At 46.2% G+C, this 27,880-nt stretch overlaps 1 protein-coding gene across 1 annotated transcript in view; it reads left to right on the top strand.

Annotated features, from left to right (window-relative positions):
• unc5a (unc-5 netrin receptor A) overlaps positions 1 to 27,880 on the top strand; it is a 105,877-nt gene that overhangs the window by 24,796 nt on the left and 53,201 nt on the right. Inside the window, exon 2 of the mRNA XM_084699105.1 lies at positions 26,250 to 26,465. Coding sequence (XP_084555231.1) covers positions 26,250 to 26,465 — 216 coding nt within the window. The remainder of the gene's footprint in view (positions 1 to 26,249; positions 26,466 to 27,880) is intronic.

Genomic DNA, 27,880 nt, shown 5'->3' on the forward strand with positions numbered 1-27,880 from the left:
TACGGCGGATGCCATATGGTTAGTACTTAGTGCCACCTGCCCCTTGGTGCCAACCTGGGGAGTTGGAGAAGGGTTGGCATGGGCGGCTGGCAGGGTGGGCTGTGGCGGGTGGGGAGAAACCCAGCAGGCTTCAGAATAGGCCTAATGAAGCTCTCCGGTATCTTATTCATTTAGCTACAACAGCTTCTTCACTCAGCAACTGATATGGGATGGGTTCCCAAATCCTAAATGAGGACATTTGCTTGTGTGGAGTTGCAAATGCCTCCCAATATACTTTCACGGAAGCCATGTGAGGAAAAATAATGTGATTTCCTGTACCCAAGATCTCAATATTTACAGTGGTTATAGTGCTACTTTCAGTTATCTCAGTAACATATACCTCCACAATTGGAGACAAACAATTTAAAATATCCCTTTTTTGTTCTCACTTTGTGTATAGCTGTTAACGCCAAAATGCAGTCATATGAAAAACTACTGTATGCTCGTTGATGTTATTGTCCCTCCTGATGAGAATTCTTGTCTTGCTGATTAAAAAATCCATGGCATGAGTTTTCTCTCAAAACATCATCATCTCCAACATCAGAAAAAATGCTTTCTCATCAGTTAGATAGTCCTGAAGGACGAAGCCATATCGTTATGTCTACAAAGTTGAATTTGGTTCAGTGGATGATTGAAATGCCGTTCTATTGTTTGCTCTTTCATGTCTGATATATGAATACTAAATTACCTCTTTTGGACTTATTTTGAATAAGTCACCTATTTTTTTTTTTACAGATGATCATTATTTCCTTGTGGTCTTCTAGTACCTCACCGTCAGATTTGCAATATCTGAGTTGGCAATCTGTGAAAACAGCCTCTCTGTTTAAACTTGATTGTATCCTCATACCAGAGTAAACTCCCCGCGACGGTACCAGATCGATACGAGGAGCAGCACACCGTCCATCAAACGACACAATCGCTTTTGAAACATCAGCAGGTGTCAACTCGTACACTGTTTAGAAGCATCCCATTGACATAACCTCTCTCTGACAGGAAGAACACTGAATGTCACATGAAAAACCACACGTAACCGACGCGGCCAAATTGCCTGAGAATCTGTTTGGACGTCCTGCTATAGCTAACCAAGACATTACACCTTTACCAGTGACTTTGACACCACCCTGTGTCTTTTTAATAGGCATCGCTGGAATCCTAAAGCTGCAGTTCCAGCTTCCACAGAACAATGATGCAATGGGTCTGGTAATGAGCTGGCTCCTCTACACTCCTAATTGCTACCCGGCCCAGTCTCATCACTGAGGGGCCTAATTGGCCATCACTGCCCAGGCATGATGTGGAGCCTGAAGCTGAGGTTAGCCCTAGTCCTACCTCAACAACCACTACTGATGATGGTGCTGTGGCTGTTGCTAAGATGCCAGTAGGGAAAGCGTGCTTGTGTTGCTAAGATGCTAGCAGATAAAGCACGCTGCTGGTGCCAAGATGCTAGCAGTACTATGGTGTGGTACGCTGGGAATCACAGCAAGAAGGTCCTCGTATCAATTCCCCGCTTACGGAACTGTTCAGTGCTCTGAGTTCTCCCTGTGCTCACAAGGGTTTCCTCTGCGTAGAACCCCGGATCACCGATCACAGTCCTGCCCACAATTTCGGGAATTGCTAAGATGCTGGCGGAAAAGCATGAAAGAAGTTCTACTTTGTGTATTGTGGCTGATAATGAACCTTGTTTAACCTTCAGGTCTGGGTTTTGATCTCCAGTCAAGGGAACGTTGGTGCTTAAGACCACAGATTGCTGTATGGTTTTTGGCGTGTGGGTGCTTTCGTCTTGGACCACTGGAAACAGGGCAGGGCTGAAGAGCCTCCTGGTTTCACTGTTGGCGTCCATGCAGTCCCTAGAAGATGAGTCTTCAGCAGCTGGCAATCAATTCCTCTGACGTCTAATGTCGAATGCATTTGCCTCATGAATACCAAAGTGCATGAAAAGATGTAGTGAGGCAGAGGAGAGAATCTACTCATCTCGGCACATTCCCCGTCTTTCTCTGAAAGATGATCCCCCTTGCTTTCGTAAAACGACACAGATCGCTGCACAACTCCAACAGAATACGACGGCGACACTAGATCGGAGACGGGGGTTTCAGTCTGTGTCGATGCAGTCCCGGCTTGTCAGCGGAACATCAACAAGCAGTTGACTTGGAATGGTTTTTCTCCACTTCAGCAGTAATATATGCATTGTTATTAGATTGTCTTTGTTTATACAAAATATAATCAGAGCTGGGCTCAGTACTTACTGTGCTGTGCAGGGTGTGTGTTTGTGCATCCTTCATCCTTTTTTTTATGTGTGGTTCTGAACTAGGAGAATGGCTTTGGGGGTGAACAACGCCACTCAGTGCGTCCTTGGGAAAACTTGCATCAACCCCGTGAAGGAAAAAGGACAACCACACATAATGCAGTATTGATTGGTGCTTAAATCAGTCTGATAACAGCTTTGTCAAATCAGCTCTTTTAACAATCAGATTAGAGCTTTTAGTGCAATCGATCGAGAGGGATTTCAAATCTATGAGATGACAGCCATGCTGGAACCCATAGCTGTCTGTCCAAAGCTTGGCCACCCGTGAAAGGAGAATAAGCCGACATTTACAGTTCACAGCCTCTCATTTTAGACCGTGTTCTCTTAAATGCTGAAAAGAATTGAAACTAACTACTGGAACAGCAGCATGAATATAGTGGAGAATAATAAACATAGTCATTAGTGGCAGGACCTGCGTGGGAAGACTGTGTTCAGTTTTGGTATTTAATGAGGTTTCCTGCCTTGGGGGTCAAGTGAAGGAGAGGACAACTGTGACCCACCGGACCATCAGGAAGGGGGTGGGAGGGGGCACTCTTCAACACTTCTTCCACTGCATGGATCATGAAAGTCAGTTTATTCCATGAGTCCATTGATTGACAAATCCTGTCCATGCATTCGCCTACCAAGCCAGAAGAATGAAAGATGGAGGTAACGTCAAGAGCATCGGTGAGGAGCGCCTCCCCTGAGAGGTGCCATGTCATCAAGTGCTGCCCTCATGTGGTCAGGTGAATTAAAGAGAATCCTATGCAAATAACACAGAACATGGATGGTAGGACAGTTCTTTTCAGGGGCGTTAGGTTAGTGTGCACCTGGGATGCATAAGCTGCACTTTGAGATTCCCCTCACCAGTTTTGGCATGAAGTAGCCAGAGAATGGAGATATTCGGTGGTAATTGCAGGCGTTCTCTATGCTCAACTGAAAGGGACTCTCCTGAGCTATTATCCTGGTTGCCAAGTCAGCGCGAGGCGACTGTGAGCCTGTGTGCGCGCTTCTCTCTGGGGCTTCCTAATTGGCTGTGTTATTGCAGACCTGGGCAGGGTGAAGGCAGGAAGAGGAGGGGGGAGAGTTGGGCTTCGGTCTCCAAGACTGTGAGCCTCAGTGCCTGACCCTCCTCCCTGGGGCTGGATGTTCACAGCTGCTCCCTCCAGAGAAGGTGACCCACCACTGCTTCCCTCTCCCTACTGCTCCCTGTGGACCTCCATCCTCTCCTCCATCCCTCCCCCCCTCCATCCCTCACTGCCTTCCTCATTCTGTTCCTGTCCTCCGCTCAGAGGTCACTTTCCACACAGCATCCCAGAGCTCTCTCTCTCCTCATCCATCCCTCCTCCGGCACCCATCCGTTGGCCCAGCAGGGAATCTCTAATGCTCTCCGCTCTGCACATTTCCACACTTCCTCATGAGGAATGCCAACGCCTCTTCACTATCTCACCTCACTGTCATCCCCACACACAGGATCTTATACACTGCAGGGCCCCACACTCACTGGGCTTTTAGAAGTGAGAGGGGAGGAGGACTAGACAGTGGTAATAGAATAGACCGGTGTTATTTTTGGGGCCGGTATGTCACGTACGCACTTGACATATTTACCAACAGTGATGGTCTCTGAGCATTGTAATGCTGACGAATCCTTTCATGGGTTCGGGAATAAATTATGGCTCCTAGCACTAGCTGGGAGCTTTTAACAGACATGGAGATAGGGATACAGAGCGGAAGAGAGAGGGAGCAGAAGACAGAGTGAGAGAGAGTGAGAAAGAGACCTTGGAGCCTGGATTGGGGTTATGCAGACTGGGAGTTGACACGGTCAGGGTTAAGTATAACAGGAGCAGCCAAGTCCCTACATTCTTGGCCTATTTTTCCAATCCAGCTCATTATCGTTCTATGCTGGGAAAGAGCCGTTTAATCGTTCCATTTGCTGTTGGTGCTGCCATGTTCATGACACCACTGGGCATGGATGAAAAGGAAGTATGGGGGGGGAGTGGCAGCAGCATGGAAGTACATATTTTTCAAAACAAGTTTGTAACTGTAATATTTCTAAAGGCTTTTAAACTCCATACTTCATTAAAGTTGTTGAGCCTCGTCCTTACATGGAAACAGCTTTTGAGCTGTCATCTTCAGGGCTTTTCCGTTTGGTGTAAACACGACTTGTAAGTCCATTGCTGGTAGTACATCTGAAAACGAGAGTATGTTACGAGCACCATACCCATTTTGACAAGATAATCGTTTTTGTACATATAAATTAGGCAGATATCCATGCGTTCTGTTCTCAAAGGGAAGTGATTTGGAAGCCTCTTCAGTACTTGTGGTTCTCAGTGTGCTCGTGGTTCTTCTGAGATCTATAAAATCCTCAACTGAAAAACGGGCCCTCCTTTTTTCTTCAACCAAATATAGCCTGGTAAGTTTATTTTTCACCAATGTTTTACTACACTGCATGGTACACATGAAAGCGAGAAAAAACATGCAATGTTAAAGGAAAAATGGCTCCTAGTTCAACTTTCGGATGTCTTGCATCGTCGTGTTGAGCCTTGAAAGTAATACTTTAGTATTACTAATAGTAAAAATCTGCTATCATGTGCCGTTCTGATCAGGGTTCTAATGACACTTTAGATACAAACATGCACAAATGACAGACAGAGAGCAAGGATGCTAACCGTGTCAGCATTGATAACCAACCTGCAGTGGATGTTTCTGATATGAAAGGACCACCACATCTGCTGGGGATGAATGCCCACAGATTTCAGAGTGAAAAGACTGACTGAATGTGTGTCTGTTTGGGCTGTTTAGGGCTCTTGTTGGTTTCTGATGCAACATCAGGAACCATTATGCAAGGCTTGAATTCATCATCTGGATGTTTGGGGATCGGAGCCCCCCTGCTAAGAGCACAGAGAAAGAGCGATGCCATGATTGAGTTACATATTTCTAAAGTTACAATACCCAGCTGGAGCGTGTTTGCCGAAACACATCAGGGATTGGCCAACTCAATGCTTTGTGTGGCGGACTCGCCCTGAAAGGACGGTTTTGGCTTGTGGGACTACAGTTTCTCCTTTGATGAAATTCTAGATCCTTGGCAAATAGGGACTTCACCACCCTGCACGTTTCCTCCTCATTTCATCACTCAAAATGTCATCGCTCAGAGCATCACAAATTCCTTCAGATTTGTATTTAAAAAAAGAAACGGTTCCTTAATCATGTAAAAGAATTCCTATTTGTTCTCTTTTTCTAGCTCAGTGGCTTCCTCCCGCCACACCAGTAAAACCAACCACAGAGGTGAAAGCAATCATCTAAAAGCACTCAGTGGAGCCGGAAACTCGATCACGTTTCAACCTGGACACATTCATTACAAATGCGGCATAACTCTTCATTAATGAGCTGGAAAATGGCGAGTAATCGAATCTCACCAATGTATGGAAATAAGACCCATGGTAGCCAGAACCTAGTAATGGAGTAAGGGGAGGCGTGTGTGACACAGAGAAATAGAGAGAAAGAGGGTGAGGCCGCTTGCAGGCCCCGCAGCCTCTCTGAGATGTCATGTGTTACACAAGGACTCAGTTCCGGACATCCTTGTTTCAATCTCAAAAGCATTGCTGGGAGGATCAGATGCATGTCGAGTTCAGGCACAATAGCTCTACAGAACAACATTGATGCAACATTGAAGAAAAAAAGGAAAAAAAAACGTATCTAAATTGGCCGGAGAGCATTTTGCTGAGAAATTATTGAGCAGAGCAGTGTGCTTATCCAGAGGGCAGCCTTTGGACCAGGCCCGTCACAATGGGAAGATATTCAGAGCAGGACCGTCTGCAAATCAATATCTTCTGTCACCAAAAGAATGATCCTTTTCTACTGAATCTGACAAATTGGGCTGGCCTGATAGCAATTTGAGACTCTGATTGTGACTTCAAGAGAACTAATCCATATATGTTTCTTCGGCTCTCTCTTTTTTTATTCCTGAGGTACAAAAGGCATTAGTCTGAAAGTCATTCTCTTAAACAGAGGGTTTGTTTTGTTTTGTGGAGCCCTCGAAGTGCTGGTGTTTTTATGACCTGTCATCTTACCTCAGTAAGTAGATAGGTCCATCTTTTTTATCCCATCTTTTCATCCCTTCAGCCTCTTCTAATCTGTTTCATGGTGCTGTATACCACAACCTCAGCCCTTTTCTTTAGTTATTACATACTGATGAAATCTGATGTTTATGTTCTTCCAAAACTGAGTTTTTGTTTATTATCGAGTTGCTGAGTGGATTTAGGTCTGTGACGTTTTGAAGAATGACATGAAGATATCTTCATATTACTGTAGCTAAAGCAGAAACAATGGTGATAGGATTTAATGGTGTTTCTGGGCTGGTCTCCAGTATTCACATGCAAAGTGTGAGATACAACACTCTGAAAGGTGACAATATATCTAACATCAAAACAAAGAAACTCACATTGTACAAAACATTTGTTTATCAAAGCTCATACTTAACCTTAGCACCCTCTTTATTGTTGACATAATTTTTTTATGGTATTTTTGTGGAATGGGTGAGATTAGGTTGTTTTGTTATGAAAAGTGTTATCTGGAAAGTGCAACTGCATTGTGTTTCCAACTGACCGCAAGTGTCAGAACCATGAACCGTAGAATAGTGGAAGACTCTACACTGTACTTCCACTCATTAACTAGCATTCACTCTAGTTAATTACTCTTGTTCCTTTCCTGAAAACAGAGCAATTACTGACTGATAAATGAAACTTTTAAGTGTTTTCTTCTACACAAACACTTGAGGCGAAAAGATTGAGACTTGTTTTGCAGCAATGCTTGTCATCCTCTCCCTCCCTCCTCCCCGGCATCCTCATGAATAATTGAGAGCATTTTTACATGATGCCTCCGTAATCCACTTAAACAGGAAATTAAATATTCAATTTTCTTCGAGAGAATCTCCATCGTCTGTTGGTTCTTCCGGAAATGAATGGGTGCGTGTATCATGCCTCGACCAGGATGTGATCCATGTTCGTGTAAAAAAACAAACAAAGAAAAACAACACAGCGGAAATTCCAGGCTCCATCATGGAACTGAAGTGATTTACAGCACAAGACACACTTCTAGGTCTAACATGAAGGGTGCTAGTCCTTGCTAAACTAAGGGAGGAAACAATATGCGCGTGTACAAGGAATACAACGGCACTCCATTTGACATAAACACAACCACTATTAGGCGTGTGTACAGGTGGCGAACCTTATGCATAGGAACGAGACACGGCGTCGAGTATTGATTGAATTCCTGTAGCGTGTCAGACTGTCAGTAGATTTGGTCATGGTTTGAAATGGCAGCTAGTGTCATCCACTGTAGTAGGAGTGTTGTGACCTGTTATATTAGTGTCTCCTGAGAGGGTGTTAGTATGCAGCGCATGCAGGCCTTCAGTCGTTCACAGGCAGTAATGCACATTAGCCAACTGTCACGTTCGCATATGAGACGCTTTATATCCCTGCTTTGATTCTTCAGTCCACGTCTTAGTGTTGTTTTTCAAGATAGTGCTCGGCCCATTAACTCTTAAGAAGTTTCCTCTCCACAAAAAAAAGAAGCTATAAAGCATTACCATGTCCAAATGTTTTCTGCGCTGCATGTTTCATGCAGTTTGGAGCAATATCGTATCTCGGCTGTTTTCACAAGACCATGCTTGGCCTACTGCACTTCAGACAGAGCACTGATTGTGTCGGTGTGGATCACAGAACATTGTCATTCAGAGAAAGCAAGAAAGCAAGACGGATCCATTTAGGGTTTTCAGCTTTGGTTTAGCGTTGAATCTGCCTCATAGGAAAACAATTGAGAACTGTGAAAATGCAACGACACACCGAAAACAGGGCAACCCCGTTTGAGTGATTGTGAGCGATAAGGTGATCTTGGCCGGGGCCTATCAATACCATCAGGCTCTGCTGGAAGATAAGTCTCCCCAGGATCAAGGGGGGGTCTTTGCTTCTCCTCCTGGGGGGTGCAGGGGCTTCTCAGGGATTGGAGAGAGTGAGTAATGCCCCACGCTGGTTTCCATCGCAGACGATTCCTTATCTATTGATTGTAACCGACATTGTGCAGATGGATGCCTTTGGAGTGTGACAAGCGCTTTAACAACCCTGGGACCTAATGCTCCTTAGCGTCAATCCGGGCCCATGTTAAATAATGTCCCCCGGTCAACAGGATTCACTCACGCTCAAGCCACGTTGTGGAACAGGGATCCATCTTGATTGGCTGTCTCCAGACCAAAAGATCTATGGCTGCCATTACATGTAGCCACTCCTCGCTGGAGCACAGGAGATAGAATAAATAGCATTAGAGGCTCTGAGAATCCTTTAAATACACTCGCCCCCCTTCCTCTTCCTTCTTGACAGTCGGAAAGAGCAATGAATTGCCCCTGCGATGGTTGGAAGCAGTCTGTGGAGAAGCAGTGCAGGGCTCCCACTGCTTATCACTTTAACTGAAGATGCTTAGGACGCACACAAACACACGCACACAAACTCACGCACACACTAGTAGCACCTGAGCCTGGTTTCTGGCTGCATATATCTGGATGTAAACCATACAGTAGCGATCTGGTTTGAGGAGCCTTTGGTTTAGTGTGCTGTAAATGAATTCCCTGGGTGTCCTCTTGAGTAGGTCGGAATACCCTAAGACTTCTTGATTTACTGTGTATCTCACGCTAGCAGGGCTGTGTATGGGCTTTATGTGTGGTCGTAACAGGCAGATGTTTCCTCTGATTCCCCTGCCGGGCGTCTGGCTCAGGTCCATGCTAGCTGGCTAACAAGTAGCCCTGGGCCAGCCAACTCAGTAAGGTGTGAAATCTCAAAACGTTAAAGCCCAACGGAGCTACATCAATGTTTCAGACAAGCTGGGACACTATAACAGGCTTAACATGTCTTTTGTTTCCATACAGCTACTGTAACATGCAATCAGGAAAACAAGAAAGATCTTGAATTGAGGTTGGTATGACAACATTTTAAATGTGTCGTGAAGCATCTCTTTTGATGAGCAGCAGTAAAGGTTGCAGTTCTCTCCCGGCCTTACAGATTGTTGCAGGGCTTGAAATTAACTGTCCAATTTTTGTATTTTTTTTCCTAGTCTCTGACTAAATTGAAAATGTGATTGTTTTTATAGTTATACTGCTACAATGTGTGTCTACTTCATGCTTGAAATTCAGCTGCTGAAATTCAAGTACATCTCTCTGTCTCTCTGTTTATCTGTTTCTCTGTCTCTCTGTGTCTCTCTCTGTCTCTCTCTGTCTCTCTCTCCCACTCTCTCTCTTTCTTGTGTGTCTCACTCACACACCTTCTGTATGTTCTTTTCTTATATGCACACAACAACCAAACAAGCGCACACATGCATCCGCACACACCCACACACCTTCCATAAAGCTCCATCATAATCCCAGCAGTTCTGGAGAGCCATCAACATGAGAGACATTATCATCTCGAGCACTCCAACCAAAAAAAACACATTCCCACAGCAAGGACATTCTCTCTCTCTCACACACGCACACACGCACCCACACTCACGCACACACACACGCACACACGCGCACACACACACACACACACACTTCTACCAGAGAGCTCTTCATGTGTCAATATTGATCTCCTTTTCAAGCCTCTTCCCAAGACAGGTATTCATAGTAATCACAATTGAAGAATATCTTTCCCTCATGTTTACTGTAGCTTTTGCAATTGATGAAATATTAATTCTCTCATGATTAATTAGCCAATTCTGGACACGAATCTTGGCACGTGGTGCAGTAGTTTCATTTGATATCAGGCCACTTAAAGCTGTCACACTCTAATGGTAACTAACAGTTACAATCACTACTGATACTATGGTTCAAAATGGAAGTTAAGACTGTGTGACCTTTCTGTGTTTATAATGTGAAGGTTTCAGTCTCATGGAGACAGGTTCTTCCCTCTAATGGTTCAGAAAATGTGGCAGTGTTGTCCCTGCGTTATTTGTTAATTGGTTAATTCTCCACCTAGGAAGCAAAGCGTGTAATACATACTGTGTTACGCATCCCGAGAAGACTTTGAGCTGTAAGCTTAGTATTAAACAAGTCTGTGGATTCAAGTTTGGATTTCCAAACAATTCATATGGGGGGATTAGGCTCAAGATATTTTTAATCAACCAAACATCAAAGACGCTTATTTTTATGGTGCAAACCTTTGGCATGGAATACACGAGAGGATTAATTTATACAACCACTCAATGTTTTCGGTTGGAAAAAGTATGTTCTTGGTGTTTCTTAAATAGAACACTTGTCCCTTTTCCCCTACCACAGCCTTCAGCATAGTTGGGTGTCTAGGCCCCTCTTTAGGAGAATAACAGGGCAGCTGAATAGCCTGCTGCAATAGACTATTCACCATCTCACACTCTCATTTACCCAGATTTGCCTTGATGGTTTCCTGCTAAAAATCAATGATTTCCTCGCTTTTAGAGTTGTGCCCCTTCCGAATGGTGTGTAGCTTTCCCCAGTGGCAGTGATTTCAATCAAGCAGCATGGGAATTCTGGGGCCTTTGAAAATAGAATGGAACACAGTGTAATGGATTGGACAAATAAGTCATTTCTGTGTGGAAGATGGATTCAAATTGATTTGTGTTGCTACCTCTCAACACGGATACACAAACGCAGTCGCACGTTGTTACAAAGACACATGCCGACACACACACACACACACACACACATTTTTTGCGTGATCTGTTGCATCGTTTTAGTCTCTTGATTACCTTGTTGTAGAATGCAGTGCTGTCAAAGCTTCAAGAGGATCAGAATGAGGTGGTTTGGAAGGATGGGAGGTTCTGTCTCGGGAGAGATGGAGAGGGAGGGGGGGGGGGCAGTGAGAGTGTGAGAGAGAGCAATGTTTTGTTTAACTACATGTTCCCCGATAGCATGCCAATATAACATCAATTTCCATCCCTTTTCAAAAACACGCACACATCTTTTGGAGGCTGGTGGGTCTAAAACACATTGATTGCGGATATTTCCTGTGACAAACAGTCACCATTATCCTAAATGACTCCTAAATCAGTCATTTGGCATGTTTTTTGGAAAGCCGCTGTCATTGGACTTTGAAGTCATTTGCCAGATAAGTGATGTCATGTTATGGTTCTTTAATCCCACACCATTCAAACAACCTCACAGCATGGGCAGTTTTTAATCCCATATTACTATTTAAATGGGCGTGCTGCTTATCTCCTGGAATGACAAGCAGCGTGTGTTAGAGGTCTGTGTTAGAGGTCTGTGTGAAGCACGCGTGATAGGACCGTTCGACTGGTGAAGGTTTTTTCTTCTACTTGATGAAAGGGAAGCAAAAAGAAATCTGATACATTCACCTCATACCTTAACGTGACCATTCCCACACACACAGTGAGAGGTTGTGTTTTGTTTTAAAAAAAAACCTTGAGACAACTAGAAACAACCGCCCACATTGAAACATGCCACACATAGGACCACCTTCAGCCTCTAAACGTGATCAGAACAGCGTTGTTTGATCTGGTGGCCAAGCTAGATTCATGGCAACACGGATGGCAGCATGGCAACATGGTTTTGCGTACTGGAAATGTTGTTTGTGACCAGATATTTAAACCACCACCGTGTCCGAGTTGCCCTCCGACTGCTCAGCATCAGGAAACTACATTAGCATTGCTCTCCTGGCGCTAATGAGGACAATAAAACAGTGATTTACAGTTGTGGGTGGGTGGGGGGTTGGGATAAGAGACCGGCCAGGGTTCCAATTTGTGCCAATTAGTCTCTCTGTGGTGTTCCCTATCTGCTTGTGAGTGAGGGCGTCTGCAGAAGCAGGCCTGTGCCGGGGTCCACCTCTCAGCCTCGGCTCTTTATTAATGGGCGTCTTGCTGCTCCCATCCAGGTGGTAGTGGAGCGCTAATAAATGTGACCTGATACATCATCCGCAGCACATTACCGGGGAGGTGCAGAGTGATCACTCACGTGGGCAGGGGCGTGACCGGACCTTTCACGGGTTTCGAGGGCCTCAAACGTTGAGAAGGGCGTCTCGTTCATCTGGCGCCGCGGGGCAGGGGTCCAGGCTGGCTTCCTCCAGCCAGCCAGGGCCGCCAAAGGCGAGCACGGCTAATCACTCGGGCGACGACCCACCCGTGGAGGGCACGCCTGTGTGGGTGGGTGTGTTGATCCTCGCCCGTTCTTTTGTTTTCACACAATCACAATCTGATCCCTCGTAATCAGCACGCGCGAGTCAGGCGGCTAATTTGTTTGATTGTTCCTGTTCTGTAGTTTAGTAATAGGATCATACAGGCCACTTCAATGTGACAACAGACCGATTTTGAAATGTGAGATTAGTTTACAGCGGGGGGCGCGTACGTAATCAAGACTGCAATTACCTCACTCAACTTCCTTCTTCCTCCGCCAGCCATTTTCTAGGAGTCAATTAAAGTGGGTACTTTTGACATTCGTCTCCAGGTCCAGAAGGCGGGACAAATGACGGGGTGGGTAGAAGGAGCGTGGTAGCAAGGTCTGGAGCGGCTCGTGTTTGCGGTCTGTCGGGGGCGATATGGGCACACACACAGACAGATGAGACCCAGCAGCTGGCCCTAATGCATGCTGGGTAGTATCGGCACGGCCCAGTCACAGCACATCAACAGGGCCATACGTTAGCTGACACGGGGAACACCGATCCACACTCCGCTAGCAGGTGTCAGGAGCCCAGCCCAAGCCCAGGTGAGAGAAAAAATAGCAAGCAATCTGTCCTTCCTCTGTAGAGAGGAAGAAAAAAAAGAAAGAAAAGAAAGCAGAAGACAGGGTTTGAATAGAGTCGGGGAGGAGTTGGAGGTGCCAGTGGCCATCAGAACCATGTTTCTTCATAACAAAAAACCAAGCGGCTTCTTTCATCAGGTGACACACTGCCCGGGCTCAGACTGCAAGGGAGGAAAGGACAGCTGGTCTGGGTGGTGATGGAAAACATCCTGGGGCCATGGGGCAGGGGTCTTCTCTGCTCATAATGACTCGTGAAGGGGCCTCTTTTAATATCCTCGCACACTATGGATTTCCCAGAGAGGTCTTGTCCTAAGGCACTTTGTTCTTGAATGTCAACGGAAAATCTCCCCCCCGGACTGGTGAGAGATCAATATCAATACAGACTTTTACTTGTGATTGGTCACTTGCTCCATCTTGTTTTGTTGACATGAATCCAGTGCGTATAACCCAGCATGATCTTTTACGGAGCCTAAGATGTTGGCCAGATACTGGAGGAAATGTGTTTAGTCTTTGTGAGCACACAGATGTATTCAAATGCATTATACATTTTATAACATGAGTTTGTAAGTAATCAGACTGTTGACTCAGCAAATGTTATACTCAATGCTGAAGATTTCTTGTTTAGAATCCTGATTGTTAAGATTCTACTCCAGTTCATTTAGCATTCTGCCGACTCGTGGTTAGAATACTGCTACCATCGTATTCTAAAAACAATAATTATGCACACACCAATTCTGTAGAAGATCATTCCTACAGTTCATTTAAGACAGATGTGGTTTTAATTACTTCTCCAAAGCAGACAATACTATGTGGAATGATTTTCACAACGTGGCCTTTTCCGTGAATTACAAACTTTGCACCAGATGGTGACTTACATTGTGACATACAGAGACGAGCCTTCTACTAAACAGACACAAGAACTCTTGACATCTGGCAAAGGGAACATTGTCTTAATGTGCATTTTAAAAACATATGCTAACATATGTGGATTTCTTCTGTCTTTGAATGGAACAGCGTCTAATATATTGATCTCTTTCATCTGAATAGTTCTGCATCTTTGTTTTGGTGACTAACATTCTGTGACTTGTGTAGTCAATCCTACACAAGGATTCCAGGATTCATGAAGAATCCTGGAAAAATTCTGCTCATTCTGCCTTTTGCCTTCACCCATGTCTTCTCTCTGTCTATGACTGGGTCCCAGCTTTTCTGGAGGAAGTGGCAGGTTATTTTTACTTCCAAATCCAATCCCCCCCAATACTCAGGGCCGAGGGGGATGTCATGGCTGCCAGCTGTAAGTGGCTGTCAGAGCTAGAGGTTTCTCACCATGTTTCATCTGAGGGTTGCTTCCCTCTTCAGTACTGTGAATTGTCACTGGAACACGTCTCACCCGCACCCCAGTTCTCCCCCTCCTCCTCCCTTCCCCCCCAGAACCGGGCCTGTTGGGGCATACTCCCCTTGTCTCTTCTGCCCAGATCAGGGCTGTGACCCTGCTTTGCTTTTCAGAGGCGTGAGCTGTGGATGTAGCCTTGAGTACCACTCAATTAGCCGAGCACCGATCAAACGCCTTCAGACTGAGCCTAGTTTGTTTCAGACCCATGCTAGTTATTTTCAGAAGAAAAAAAAAGAAACATCTAATTGCAAGACGGTCACCGGGGTTCTCTTTCTCCCTTTTGCGAACAAGCAAGAACAAATCAGTTATACAGATTTTTTTTTTTCATTTTGAAAATCCGCCCTCTCCTTTCAGAACACTTCCCTCCATCCCCTCACAGGCATGGGCTACGTCCGCCTCCCTCCGACCTGTACCCTCCGTCTCCAACGGTCGCCATTCTGCAGGTGTGTTTCTCATGAAGGCGCTCCACCAGATTGGTTTTATTTCGATATATTTTTTCCTTTACATTTATTGGCGGTCACCTAATGTGTTGCCATTGTTCGTGCAGGCTATTGAGTCAGACGGGAGACTATTACTGCCCCAGTGATGTGGAGAGCACAGCACGGCATGGCTGTTTTATGGCATCGGGAGGGAATGAGAGGGAAGGAGAGGGAATGAAAGGGAAGGAGAGGGAATGAAAGGGAAGGAGAGGGAATGAAAAGGAAGGAGAGAGAATGAAAGGGAAGTGCCCACTCTGTCTCCAGTCCAGGCCCCTGTTGCTCTCCTTGCAAAAACATGGGTCGAGTAGAAGGACTTATTGGCTGTGTCAGGGTAACAAAGCGAACGTGCCACATTTGATCCCACTCTAAGTTTGTCATACGCGCCACACGGGCCACATATTGCTGCCACAATGGGAAGATTTTCCGGGCGGCTCGATGGTGAGAATGTATGTATTGTGCACCAGGGCTGTAACCCACTTACTTCTCTATAGCCTACATGGGCGGCGAGATTGAAGCTGACCAGTGTGATGGCAAATTCAATTTTCCTCTGTGTTTTGTGTGTGCCGCCTGTCTCAGCTTGGCTTCAGAGTTCTTGTTACTGCACAGATTGGGACTCATTATGTGTCTCGTTCTGTGTGTCTGTCAGTCACTCAAGCAGACCTTTCTGTCTCCGAACACTCACAATGTGTTGTGGGTGTGAATCAATCTGGGCGTACTGTGAGAACTTAATCAAGCTGGAGGGAGGGCGTGCTGGAGGACGCTATCGCTGGGTGTGAGGCCCCCTGCTGAAGAGAGAGGCACGGCGCGGTCTGTGGTGCTGTTTTGTGTGATGGCTGACGAGGCCTGCCCAGAAACAAGCACTCTCCCGAATTAGTTCCTAGGCAGGAAAAAAAAGAAATGCAATCCTAATCTGACTTCAAGCCCCTTCTGAGTAGAATCGTTTGTAAATCCAACAACACCACTTTTTAGTTTTTAGTGTTGTCTTCAAAACTAAGACGAAACCCTGAAATATTAAACTGTAATTATATGACAGGCCAGTGGCCCAATAATATAATCTAGTAATAATAGAAAAATACATGCTTTTTTTACCCTTTTGAATCCCCTAAATACATTATCTTATTGTCTCCATTTTTTATTTAACTTAACTTATTTGTTGTACAGTATAATTGGTTCAACCTGTTTACTTGATGTAAACAGTAAGAATCTTTAGCACCGTTATGTGGCCTTCTTTTGTCGAGCTATTTACATCTCACACAACTATACACCACCGCTTTGACAGCCATTTCCTTCCCAGTAGGTGTGTTCGTCTTTGAAAAATCATCCTGTTGGGAGAGTTAGCCTCTGCCGCCGCCATGAATTACACATCACTGATGTGACAGCTTCGAACAGGAGAAAAATAAATAGGTATTTTGCCATGTTAAAATGTCTGTGTGAAAAAAAGAAAGAAAAAAAAAATATATATATATTAAATAAAAAAGGATACAGATAAAGTTGTCCTGGTGTACATGGGAGGAAGAGACAGCGAGAGGGAGGGCAGGGAGGAGAGATAAATCCTCCTCCCCTCCCTGTGAGGAGGGGCGCTCCCTTGTTATCAGACTGGGCTTGTCTTCTCCCCCAACTTGTGGTGAGGTGTCATTACTGCCTGTCCCGCCTCGCCTCCACCTGCTGTCAGAGCGTCATCAAGGCCTATGAAGCAGCATGAGCGTCTGCAGCGAGGCGCTGGCACAGACACTGCCTCTGCTCCTGAGCCCTCCCTGAGTCAAGAGCCCTCACTACACCCCGCACAACTGCCGTTTGCTCTCGACACTGTGCTCTGTGTTTCTATACCTCTCTCTCTCATATGTCTCCTCGATCTATATCTCTCCCGATACATATCATTTTCTGTCTCTGTCTCACACACACTAGCACGCACACGCAAAGCCCTCTCGTCTCTGTCTCCAATTAAAGACTCCCATGGCATTCCAAAGGTAACATGGTGCATAGTGGGCTGAGGACTGTAACAGGAAGTAAGACAGCATCTGAATGTAGACCACAGTACAGAGTCACTGGTGTCTGTCTCAAGGTGTGTACAGCCATCATTATGAATAAAGATTCCTTTTAAGCAGGAAGGAAAGTGTTTAGTTTTGTCTCATTGGAGGGCTCTATATCTGTCTCTTTTACACCACATCAAAGCTCCACATGATGGGGTAGGGGGAAGGGAAAGTAGAATGGGGGGGGGGGGGGGGTTGAAGGTGGATTTAGAAGCCCAATGGAATACTGCTGGCTACCTGAGTTCATTCACCGCAGGTAAGAAAACAGGTTGTACTGGAGCTGAGTGAGACAGGAACATTGGTCAGCAGAGACCTTGAGTGACATTAATCATTTACAGCAGCGTGATTTAAGCACTCTCTGGTATTTCCTGCACTACTTTTCTATTTTGCGCGCCGTAGATGTTTTTCCCCCCTATTCTTTTATCAAAGAACAAAAAGAAATGTGTATGGCCGAACTTGAATTCAGCCCATGTGTAAGGCAATGTCCACACTCTTAATAGGCATGATGATGTTTATCATTGACGGCAACCGCTATCGTTGAGACTGGGTTCAGTTTGATTGTTTCATCGTGCAAGAGCATTACTTGGTAATAAGGAGTTATTAAGGATAGTCTGCATGACTACCAATGGATCTATTAAGATCACACATTTGTGAGTTGGAAGTAATTACCTCAGCCAAGGCTTGGGATTGACTGTGCCAGGGAAGTCAATGTTCCCTCGGTTAGAGCTCAATACGGAGATTATCATTCTGTCAAGGCCAGCATGGTTGTCAGTCATTAGCTGGAGCCACCGCTGCAGACACAATCCCCATTGTCGGTTTCCCTTCAACGCATTTACATAATGTAACAAAGGCAAAAAGTACAGTGCACTCACTCCCAGACAAAGGCCATGTCAGATCTGAAGTTCTATGGTTGAGTTCTATGGTATTCTAAGTTGAATAACCCAACAATTTTTTTTCCTTCTTTTTTTTTGGGGGGGGGGGGGGGAAGGGGGGGGGGGGTGGGTGCAATAAAAGATGTGTTCCTCCCAAACTGATTTGTATTCATTGATTGTGAAGTCTACTTTCTCTCCCTCGTCTCAGTCCGACGTCAGGGACGTTAAAAGATGGAGAGAATAATCCGAACGCTGCCCGGGTTGAAATGACTTTCCCCCGCTGCTGCAGCAGCGCGCCGTGGTCAGATATGCTTTCGTTTGCTTTAGAGGGGAACTCGTATCAGATGACCAGCTTTGTCTTTCATCTGTAGACAGCTTCCCTATTATCTACATAAACCGGGCCTCCGTTTTCTCTCTCAGGTTTGCTGCACGTGAATCACAGCCTCTGCCATCTTTCCGACATGTGACATTTGTGTTAAAAGCATTTTGTCTTTTGATAACCGCCCCCGTCACACATTTTTCAAGTGACTTCATAGGCAAAAAGAGATGTTTTTTGATGGCAAGTCTGGCCTATATTGACAGCTCAGCGTGTGTTGGAAGCCCTCACCCATATCTCTAGGTTGATGCTCAATGGGCATGGTGTTTGATGTCTGAAATGGGAGCTTAGCGCGGAAGATACGAAGAGACCGAGGCCCCAGACAATGACATCCTCTGCCGTCTTATCTCCTGTCAATGGAAGCCAATGGGTAAAGCCAATTCTCTATTAAACCTTTTGTGGGACGGCATTTCACAGACAGATGTGCCGCTTTCTACCTCATGATACTGTGGTGCTATCTCCTTAAAAAGACAAATTCACTGGCAGTGTTTTGTTTAGAATCCCCCCCCACCCCCCATTGTTTAGGTGAAAGGCTTCCATGCTGGTCTGTGTACATATGCCCACGCTGGCTTGGTGCGTCAGCTAGCGAGGGTTTGAGGCAACGAGGAGCTTGACACGGCCATTGTGTTGAGGTAATTAGAGTTGAACAGGTGCTGTTTTGTCCTCTGCCTTGTTAGGTATCATATCCGTGGTTTCGTGTTTGATGCTGAGGTGCGTCTTCTCTTTGTCACGCTAATTAGTCAACCCAAGACATCTCCCACTCCTCTGGCCCAGCCCACGGTGGTAGGAGGGGTGGGAGATCCTGGTGGTAGGAGGGGTGGGAGATCCGGGTGGTAGGAGGGGTGGGAGATCCTGGTGGTAGGAGGGGTGGGAGATCCGGGTGGTAGGAGGGGTGGGAGATCCGGGTGGTAGGAGGGGTGGGAGATCCGGGTGGTAGGAGGGGTGGGAGATCCTGGTGGGATGAGGGGGGGGGGGGGAGCTGGAGGTGAGGCAGGTGAGTCGGTTGACAAGTGTCGCAGTGGGCCCTCGCGTGTTCTGTGTTTGGTGTCAGAAGCCTTCAGAGAAGGGCTGAATAACATTAGCTATATTTTGCCGACATCAGCAGTTACTCTCCCCCTCTGCTAGTTTGTCATTCTGGGAAGTAGGGTTTGCTGGATGGCTGACTTATTTTCATGCTGCGTGCTGTTTTGCTATGCATGCCATCCCTCAGCCACATCTGAACGGTTTATTGTATAAATGATATGCTTTAAAAAGAAGCTTTGACAATCTGAGAAAACGAGAGCTTTATTAGATTTACGTCATTTCAAATGTCTATGAATTATGATAGGTGCAACATGCAATTGTAATCTACAATAAATAAATTGGAATATCATTTGCATTGTTCTGACAGTCTGTGATTTATGGCTTTAAACCTCCTCCTAACTTAATAACCCATAAGTGTTTTCAATAAGTTTTCAAGCCAGAAGGAAGTTCACAAGGTTCTATTGTGATATTGTGAAATACGCAGTGTGAAAACCTTTCATTTTTGCTGTGGGCACACCCGGTAATTAGATAAAGGATTAACATAGTCATCCAAATTGTCTCTCGTCTTCCTCCCTTTATTTCCTAACATCCATTTCAAAGATTTAAGACCGCCCCCTGTCTCTCCTTCTCTTCCGCTTTCTCCCGCTCTCGCTCTCCCCCCTCATCCTGGCTTCTGTAATCAACTCGTTTTCGGTTAACCTCGTTCCCGGCTAAGCGTGCGGGGATGACAAATCCGCCAGCATGTGCGTGCCCAGGATGCTAAGGACCGGGGGGGGGGGGGACCGCGTGTCTGCCTACGGACGAGCCAGCATCCTCAAAGCCTTCTGGGATGCCTGGCGTTGTGTGTCGCCCGGCGTCTCCGCGTGCGACTTGATGGCTCTTTAGATAGTCTTCACACACGGGTCCACTCACACAGGTCCACGCATGTGAAGATGCAGCATGGGATCTACATCCTGGGCTAAACGTTGTTCTGATCTGTTTAGGAGGAACCAAACTGACTCACATGTAACTTGAGTCAGCAGTTAATATACAAGCCGGGGAATAATGAAAGCCAAGGTTCATTAAAGCGGGTTGTGTGCAGTAGAATCCTTCAAGCATATGGTTTCCTCTCTCCTGATGAATTAACGGGCCGGTTATATCCAAGGACTTTGAGATGAGGGACCCTGGTGCTTCCAGAGCTGAGAATGTTGACCTTGTTAGGAAAGCTTTTTACTGTGTGTTGCCACTGGCGGCAAGGCCGGAGCCAGCTCTGCTGAGTGTTATGCACACCAGAGTTTTTCTCCTTCTGCTGAATAAACCTCTCTCTTCCTGTTGAGATTCTCACTGTATTGAGGGAAGGGCAATAATTCATAGAGATAAAGACTCATAGCGGACCCCGTTTGAAATTAATAATGAAACCTCATTGCTGTCGTCCAGTGGGCCCAAATGATGTATTTTTCGTTTGAAACTCTTAAGCTCTTGAGCTCCATCAGAGAGACTCAGATCAAAGGTCTTGTACATAAACCAGCTAAATGTCTACATTCTTAATTCACCATTCCATAAAATCTCCCATACAACATGAGGGCATATGCCTAAATACGGCACAGCACAGTATGCAAATTTTCCTTTCCATCTTTCCAAGCACCCAGGATATTAAGGCTGACTCGACACCCGTGAATGGCGATGAAGCCATCGCAGACAAACATGGTCCTCGAGGAGAGTGTAATAAGCATGGATGACGTGAAACAGGCCGGCCTAGGAAGACATCTGCAGATGAACAAAGACATGTAGGCTCCTCACAGCGTGTCATCTGTGTCTCTCAGGCTATAATGAGCACATCCCGGTCAGTCCAGCCCGAACAGCCTGACTCGCTATTGTTCCTCCTGCCACTCAGTCTGGCTTCCTGTCAGCCATTTTGCAGTCTGACACACTTTCCTGCAATGTGCTAAGAGTTCTAAAATGGCATTCACTTCACGAGACCCAAAAAAACTCGCGTTGCCTTATTCGTCTCGATAGCTCGGTAATGCGAGGGAATGCCACTGCAGTTTTCATGAAGAAAGGTTTTGACACCTCTCGTTCTTAGTTCCTCAGCCCTCCCCCTTCCTCTCTCCAGCTGAGACGAAGCAACACGCCGAAAAAACCCATCAACACAGGTGACAACGGCACAAAGGGGAACAGACGATAGACACATCAGTTTAACAGCAACAAGGCCATTAGTGCTTTCACCCTCCGATTTATCCTTTGTGTGTTTCCACTCTGAAAACGGCATCGCTTGCCAGATTGATATTCGCGTCATCCCCATACTGCAGTTATTGATTTCTTTCATAGCATTCGTTTTTGTTTGTTTTAACTTTCACCTTGATTTCCCTGGTGTGACGCACAGACTATGTACGTCTCTGCATCCCACACCACGTTCTAAGTGTCTGTAATGGAGGGCGTTGTAGCGACAAGGCTCTGGGGCGACGTTAATAGCTGAGTGAATTAACATGCACACGGAGATGTACAGCACAGCATCAGAGTCGATGCTTAGCAGCCAATTTCCTATTCATGCAAGCGGAAGGACCGTGATGATCGCCCACATGGTATGTGCCTATCAACCATTAACATACCCCTCCCTCCTCTGTCGAGTCCTGTGACTGGGTGCTGCAGATGCATCTTTGCACTCCTCCTCCTTGCGAACGATGTGTGAAAGGTGCTTTGCAGGTGTTATTAACAGCATTTGGCTAACACTTTTGTTAAGAGCAGTCACCCAGCATGATTCACAGGTGAGGAGTATCACCCATTTACCTGGCAAGAGCAGTCAGCAATCCAGCCTGCCAATGACGGGGGACATTCAAATGCCTTCTTTGCTTGAAAACCGCTGCATTCTGAGTTTTTTCGGGGAGCGGGAAATGGAGAATTGTGTGTGTGTGTGTGTGCGCGTGCGTGTGCTTGTATGTGGGAGTGAAGGATGGTTGTTTCACTGGAAGATTCGTTCTTAATCCCAGACACGTGGAGGAGTAAATATTTGTCAACCGGGGGCACACATACATCAGTCAACCCCCTGGGGAAAATTACATACTATGCTGCAGTGAACACATTTTCTCCCTGTCCATATCTGTTCATGGATAACTCTCAGTTTGATCGTTCTCAGCCTCTATATTGATGAAGGCTTACCCAGTTACTGCCATTTTTCCAGAAACACAATTTCAGAAAATCTAGTGCCAAGTGTACACTATGAGGCTAGCAGAGCTGGTGGCCCTTCAGGAAGGCTTCAGCCCAAAACGAACGAGAGAGTGAAAAATACCTCAAAAGACCAACACGTATACTGTATCACCGCACTGATCAATTGTGATGAAGAGGGGGTTTTTTGGTTGTGTTGTCGAGGCAGTGGAACATGAAATGGTTTAATATTCCGGATGGTAATTTTAATTGAATTAATTTAGGAAGACATTGTAAAGCGCTGATGGTGTCATAAAAAACATGTTATAGCTGCCGTTCATCATTGTGATGTAAATGATGCCCGGTGATTGCTCAATGATGCCTTCCTTAGGGGACATGACACTGATAAAATCATTTAATTGGCTCCGAAAGGTCACGCAATGCGATAGGGCCATGAAAGGGAAACAGAAGCATTTTCTTTATACATTTTGCGCTCATTAAAACACTGGTGTAGTGAAGAATCCACCCCACACACTGAAAGTGGCAACTTAGTATCGTGTTGTGGGCATTTCAGGGGGAAAGGTGATAACACCCACTGCTGAGATGGCCCAATCATGTTTCTACCCATAGAGGCCCATATAGGCTACTCACATACATATGTTTGTCTTAGTAGTGTGAGTATTAGGGAATACTTTACATAGATATGTGAGTCCTAGTAGTGTGAGTATTAGGGAATACTTTACATAGATAATGTGAGTCTTAGTAATGTGAGTATTAGGGAATTCTTTACATCGATATGTTAATCTTAGTAGTGTGAGAATTAGGGAATTCTTTACATCGATATGTTAATCTTAGTAGTGTGAGAATTAGGGAATTCTTTACATCGATATGTTAATCTTAGTAGTGTGAGAATTATGGAAAACTTTACATAGAGAGGACAAGGCTGGGGGCTGGTATAGCAAATATTATCTGGACCTCACGGTTCAACACACTGACAGCTGGTGCACTCCCACATGTGTGTGTGTGTGTGTGTTTAGGACCACTGGGGTCTCCTCTGGAGAATAGCAGCTGCAGCCTCAGACTAGGTCGCCACCTATTAGACTGCCTTTGAGATAAAAACAACCCATGCATTTTTGGTTTTTCATTTTCGGAATAAACTCAGGGGGAAAAAAACCGATGACCTTCAGGAGATTCTTCTCCTGCACACTACATATGCATTTCTGCTTCGGTTTGGTGACCGTTATCACATATTATTCCTGATAGACCTTGAAGATAGGGATTAGTGTGCTGTTGTTGTGTGAGGGTACTGTGCCCACAGTCGCAACAATGTGCCAAGAGCCTTGATCTATTAATCATGGTCCCAGCCAATCACACACAGGAGTCTCTAATGCAATTCCCATAGTGCTACTCTGTGTCTATTTGATTTGTGCACTGACCTGTGAGGAGTCAGTTAAGTGGCTGATATTCAGCCGGGTGTGTGTGTGTCCGTGTGTCCGTGTGTGTGCACGTGCATGGGTGTGTTTGCTCATGTTTTTTATGTGTCGTTTGAACACATTGTGTGTCATGGCAATAATGTGAGCCAATTTACTCTGCATCAACCTTCCATTATGGCTTACATATAAAGCTGTGCGTGACTGGAATGCAGTCCCATAAAACATGAATATGCCTCTCAGAAGAAATCGCACATTTAACCTCATTAACCTCAAATGCATGTCGTAAAACAGACATTAATATATAGCTGGTGGTGACAACAGAAATGGCGCGTCCCAGTCGTACCTCCCTTCACCAGATATCAGGTCTCCTCTGAGACCTCTTCATGGGACGTCTGTCCCAGGCCCTGGTCCACGGACTGGCATCGGAAGAGAGATACCTCTCATTCAAATTCGTTGTTTCTCTCCGTCCCTGTCCTCTTGTGTTCGCCGTTCCTCTTGTGAGATGATTAACCTGACAGGTGTGAGGTGAGCTTAGCCTTCGTGTTTTAGCAGGCTGTCATCGGCGGTGTGGAGGGTGCACGGGGGGTCAGCGCGGCAGGATAATGGCTGCGGTCACCAGGCTGGGTGTTGGGCCATTAGGAGGAGCAGCTTTTATGAGGACCAGAACACTTCCTGGACCTCTGACCTGCGGAGGCTGCGATTTTCACTTGCAAAGTTTTACCCCTCCGTCTGAGCAATTACAGGCAACTTTCGACTATGAACTGTGCTCTCTCTCTCTCTCTCTCTCTCTCTCTCTCTCTCTCTCTCTCTCTCTCTCTCTCTCTCTCTCTCTCTCTCTCTCTCTCTCTCTCTCTCTCTGTCTCTCTGTCTCTCTCTCTCTCTCTCTCTCTGTCTCTCTGTCTCTCTGTCTCTCTGTCTCTCTCTCTCTCTCTCTCTCTCTTCTCCATTTGTCCTCCTTCTCGCTCTCTCTCCCCCCTATCTCTTATATAAACACACTCATGCTCAGCAGTATTTAATGACATACTGTCCACTTGTTGTGGGACAGGAGTTGCTATTAATGACATATTTCATCACTTGTCAGATAATACTTTGTTACAAGAAAATGTGGAGCAAAAAAGTGGGGGTGAAGAGGTACGTGTCTCACAGTGATGCATGTCCTTCATTGGACACAGAACATTTAGTTTTCATTAAGAGTTAAACACGTACAAGAGACATTAGCAGGGTTCAGCGGTGTCGGCCGCCGCGCGCCTCACTGTATCTCACCCTCCGGAATGATCCGCTCCGCACCCAGGGGCAGACACCACGGAGGGAGGAGGAGAGGGGGGAAGACAGGAGGAGACATTGATACGGCGTGCGTCAGGGGTGCTGGAGCAGCAGATCATAGAGTCTGTGCAGAGATGCTGTTTATCCCCAGACTGGGCTTTAGTAAGCTGCCAAGATAAAACGGGCGTGAGTGAGTGAGTGAGAGGAGATGGAGAGTAGAGAGGGGAGGGAAAGAGTCATTGAGAAAGAGATAAAGGGGGGAGGGAAAGAGTGAGTGAGGGGGAGGGAGAGTGGGAGAGTAGGAGAGGAGCAGAGAGGAGAGGTCAGTGTGAGCTCCCGCTGTCCTGTTATGAGGTATGGTCTCAAGGCCTGTCCTGGGTCCTGGAGGTATATAGCAGGTGGTAAAGACGGCGTCTGTCTACCTTATTGGACTATAGGCTTGTAAATTAATATTACACTGCTTTAAAACCGGTTTATTTGGAGATTTACTGGTCTCGAGTGGCAGTTGGGGGGGGTCTTTATTTGATCACATGTACTCCACTATGATCTTCATCAGGGATAAAGCACCTTTGAGCTACAACTCTGTACTGTGGATGTGAAGGTTTATGTGAATCTACCTCCTATAACATCCATCTTTGCTGTTACGGTGTAAAAATTGCAGCTGCGCCTTTCAGGGTCTGGCTTTGCCGAGACGGCCACGCTTCCAGACTCTCTCTGTCAATTAAACGGAGGCCTCTCCCCTTTCCAGCCTCTCTCAGGTGGTTAGGGTGGAGGACTGTATCCCACTAGGTGAAAAGGGCCTGATCACTGTCTCGTGGATAGAGAGTAACAGATTCATGACCAGAGATTCATCAGCTCGGCTGGGATTAAGAGACAGCACATAACTGTCTTTCTCTTTCCATCACGGTGTGTGAATGTGAGTGTCGTTTGGGCCTTGTTTTTCTCTTGTGTCGAGCTGGAATCGACCAAGGCCACACAAACCTACTGTACTTCACAGGGCTATTGGGATCGAGACGTTTCCTTTGTTCACTATGCTAGCAATGAGGCCATGTGACTCTGTCGTGTCCCTTTGTTCAACACAAAAGAAGCCGTTGAAGGCTGCCTCCGACTCATTCCCAAGAGAAGGTTCTGTTCCTCTGAGTTAAACTGGTCCTCTCTTTACCCCCCACCCCTCATCCCCCGTCCCCTCCTAGGTGCCGAGCACACTGCCACGGCAACCCTTCCTGCAGCCTTCTCGGACCTGTTACCCCACTTCCTAGTGGAGCCGGAAGACGAGTACATTGTGAAGAACAAGCCGGTGACCCTGACCTGCCGCTCCACCCCCGCCACACAGATCTACTTTAAATGCAACGGAGAGTGGGTGCATCAAGACGACCACCTGATCGAACGCACCATTGACCCTGCCACAGGTACTATAGAGCTCAGTTAGTCGCGTGTGTGTGCTGTATCTGTGTGTTAGCGTGTGTGTGTGTGTGCTGTATCTGTGTGTTAGTGTGTGTGTGCGTGTGTATGTATCCCTACTCTGGGCATGATGAGATCGGGATGTTATTTGGCTGCCAAGTACCTGCAGCCTTGTTTTGATATTCATGAAGCATTGGTTTACTCCTACTATCTGTCTCTCTGTGATTATATCACCTTAAGTGCCTCCGTGTGCGCTAGCTCATATTAGTTATTTCCGAGTGATTATGGTGGTCTGTCAAGCCCTTGACTCATCCACATATCTGGTTGTCACCTTAATAATATGCACGTCAGTTTCTCCCAGACATCGCCGTGGAAACCTGCTCGCTCGCATCCCATAATGGTTGTTTGTTTTCCTTTCTCCGGAGCCTCAGTCGACCGCCTGGCACAAAAACACACGTGTCATTGCTGTGCCGGGGATTCGGAACTGATCTGTAACTTCAAACCTCCAATTCACATCCTGACAGATGATGGTGAACAACCGACACGAAAATGACTAGCTTTGGGGGGAAGCAATACCGGCGCACGCACACACAAGATGCGTGCTCACACACACACACACACACTCTTAATCTCTCTCACGCCCATGATTCCACAGTAGAGGGGTGTGGTCACACCCAGAGGAACAGCGTAAGGTGAGAACTGAGGGTCTAAAGTTGAGCAGGGATGAGCACGGATGCATAAACAAACGCACGGTTGTGCTCTCAGTATTTTCTTACAAAGAGTTGGCGCTTAATATTTTATCTTCCTGTTCCCAAATATAGAACACACTTAACATTTGTGTCACTTTTAGAACGTCAGCGAAAACTCTCAACTGTTTTTTCTTTTTTCTTTTTAACTCCATGACACAGGGCACAGACGTGTCGGTGCGTTGCCTGTGTCGTCATATGCATTCGGAGAATATAACCGAGTTTGCTGAAGACAACCACAGGCTCCATGAACCCTTTTGTGCGAATGAGAACAGGGCGTTTCCACTGCCACTCCGACAATCCACCTTGAAGACTGACTGGGGCTGTTTGGGGTTTTGTCTCCCATAAATTAAAAAAAAGAAAAAAGAAAAGAAAAGAAGGCGGTTGAGGCTCGGTTCATGGCCATCTCCAAGGCATCAAGGGGCATCTCTGTGCTCCTGCAGCACCAGCGCTTGTGTCGCATGTCTGTGAGCTTCCAAGGCCTCGCCATGCCTCCCTGGATGAGTCTGGCCCAGGCCCCCGGCTGTGATGAATGTGTCATATTGGGGCCGTGAAGAGATGAAGGACGCCTGGATGTCCGCCGGTATAGCTTTTCCAAGGTACTCCCATCGATCTCTCCAACGCCGCTGCTGTTTAATGTCAGCGCTGCCCAGAGGACTTTGCTGATGGCTTCGTCT

This window comes from Hypomesus nipponensis, chromosome 1 (assembly GCF_054491055.1).
Source record: "Hypomesus nipponensis isolate SF chromosome 1, ASM5449105v1, whole genome shotgun sequence".
Classification (NCBI taxonomy): domain Eukaryota; kingdom Metazoa; phylum Chordata; class Actinopteri; order Osmeriformes; family Osmeridae; genus Hypomesus; species Hypomesus nipponensis.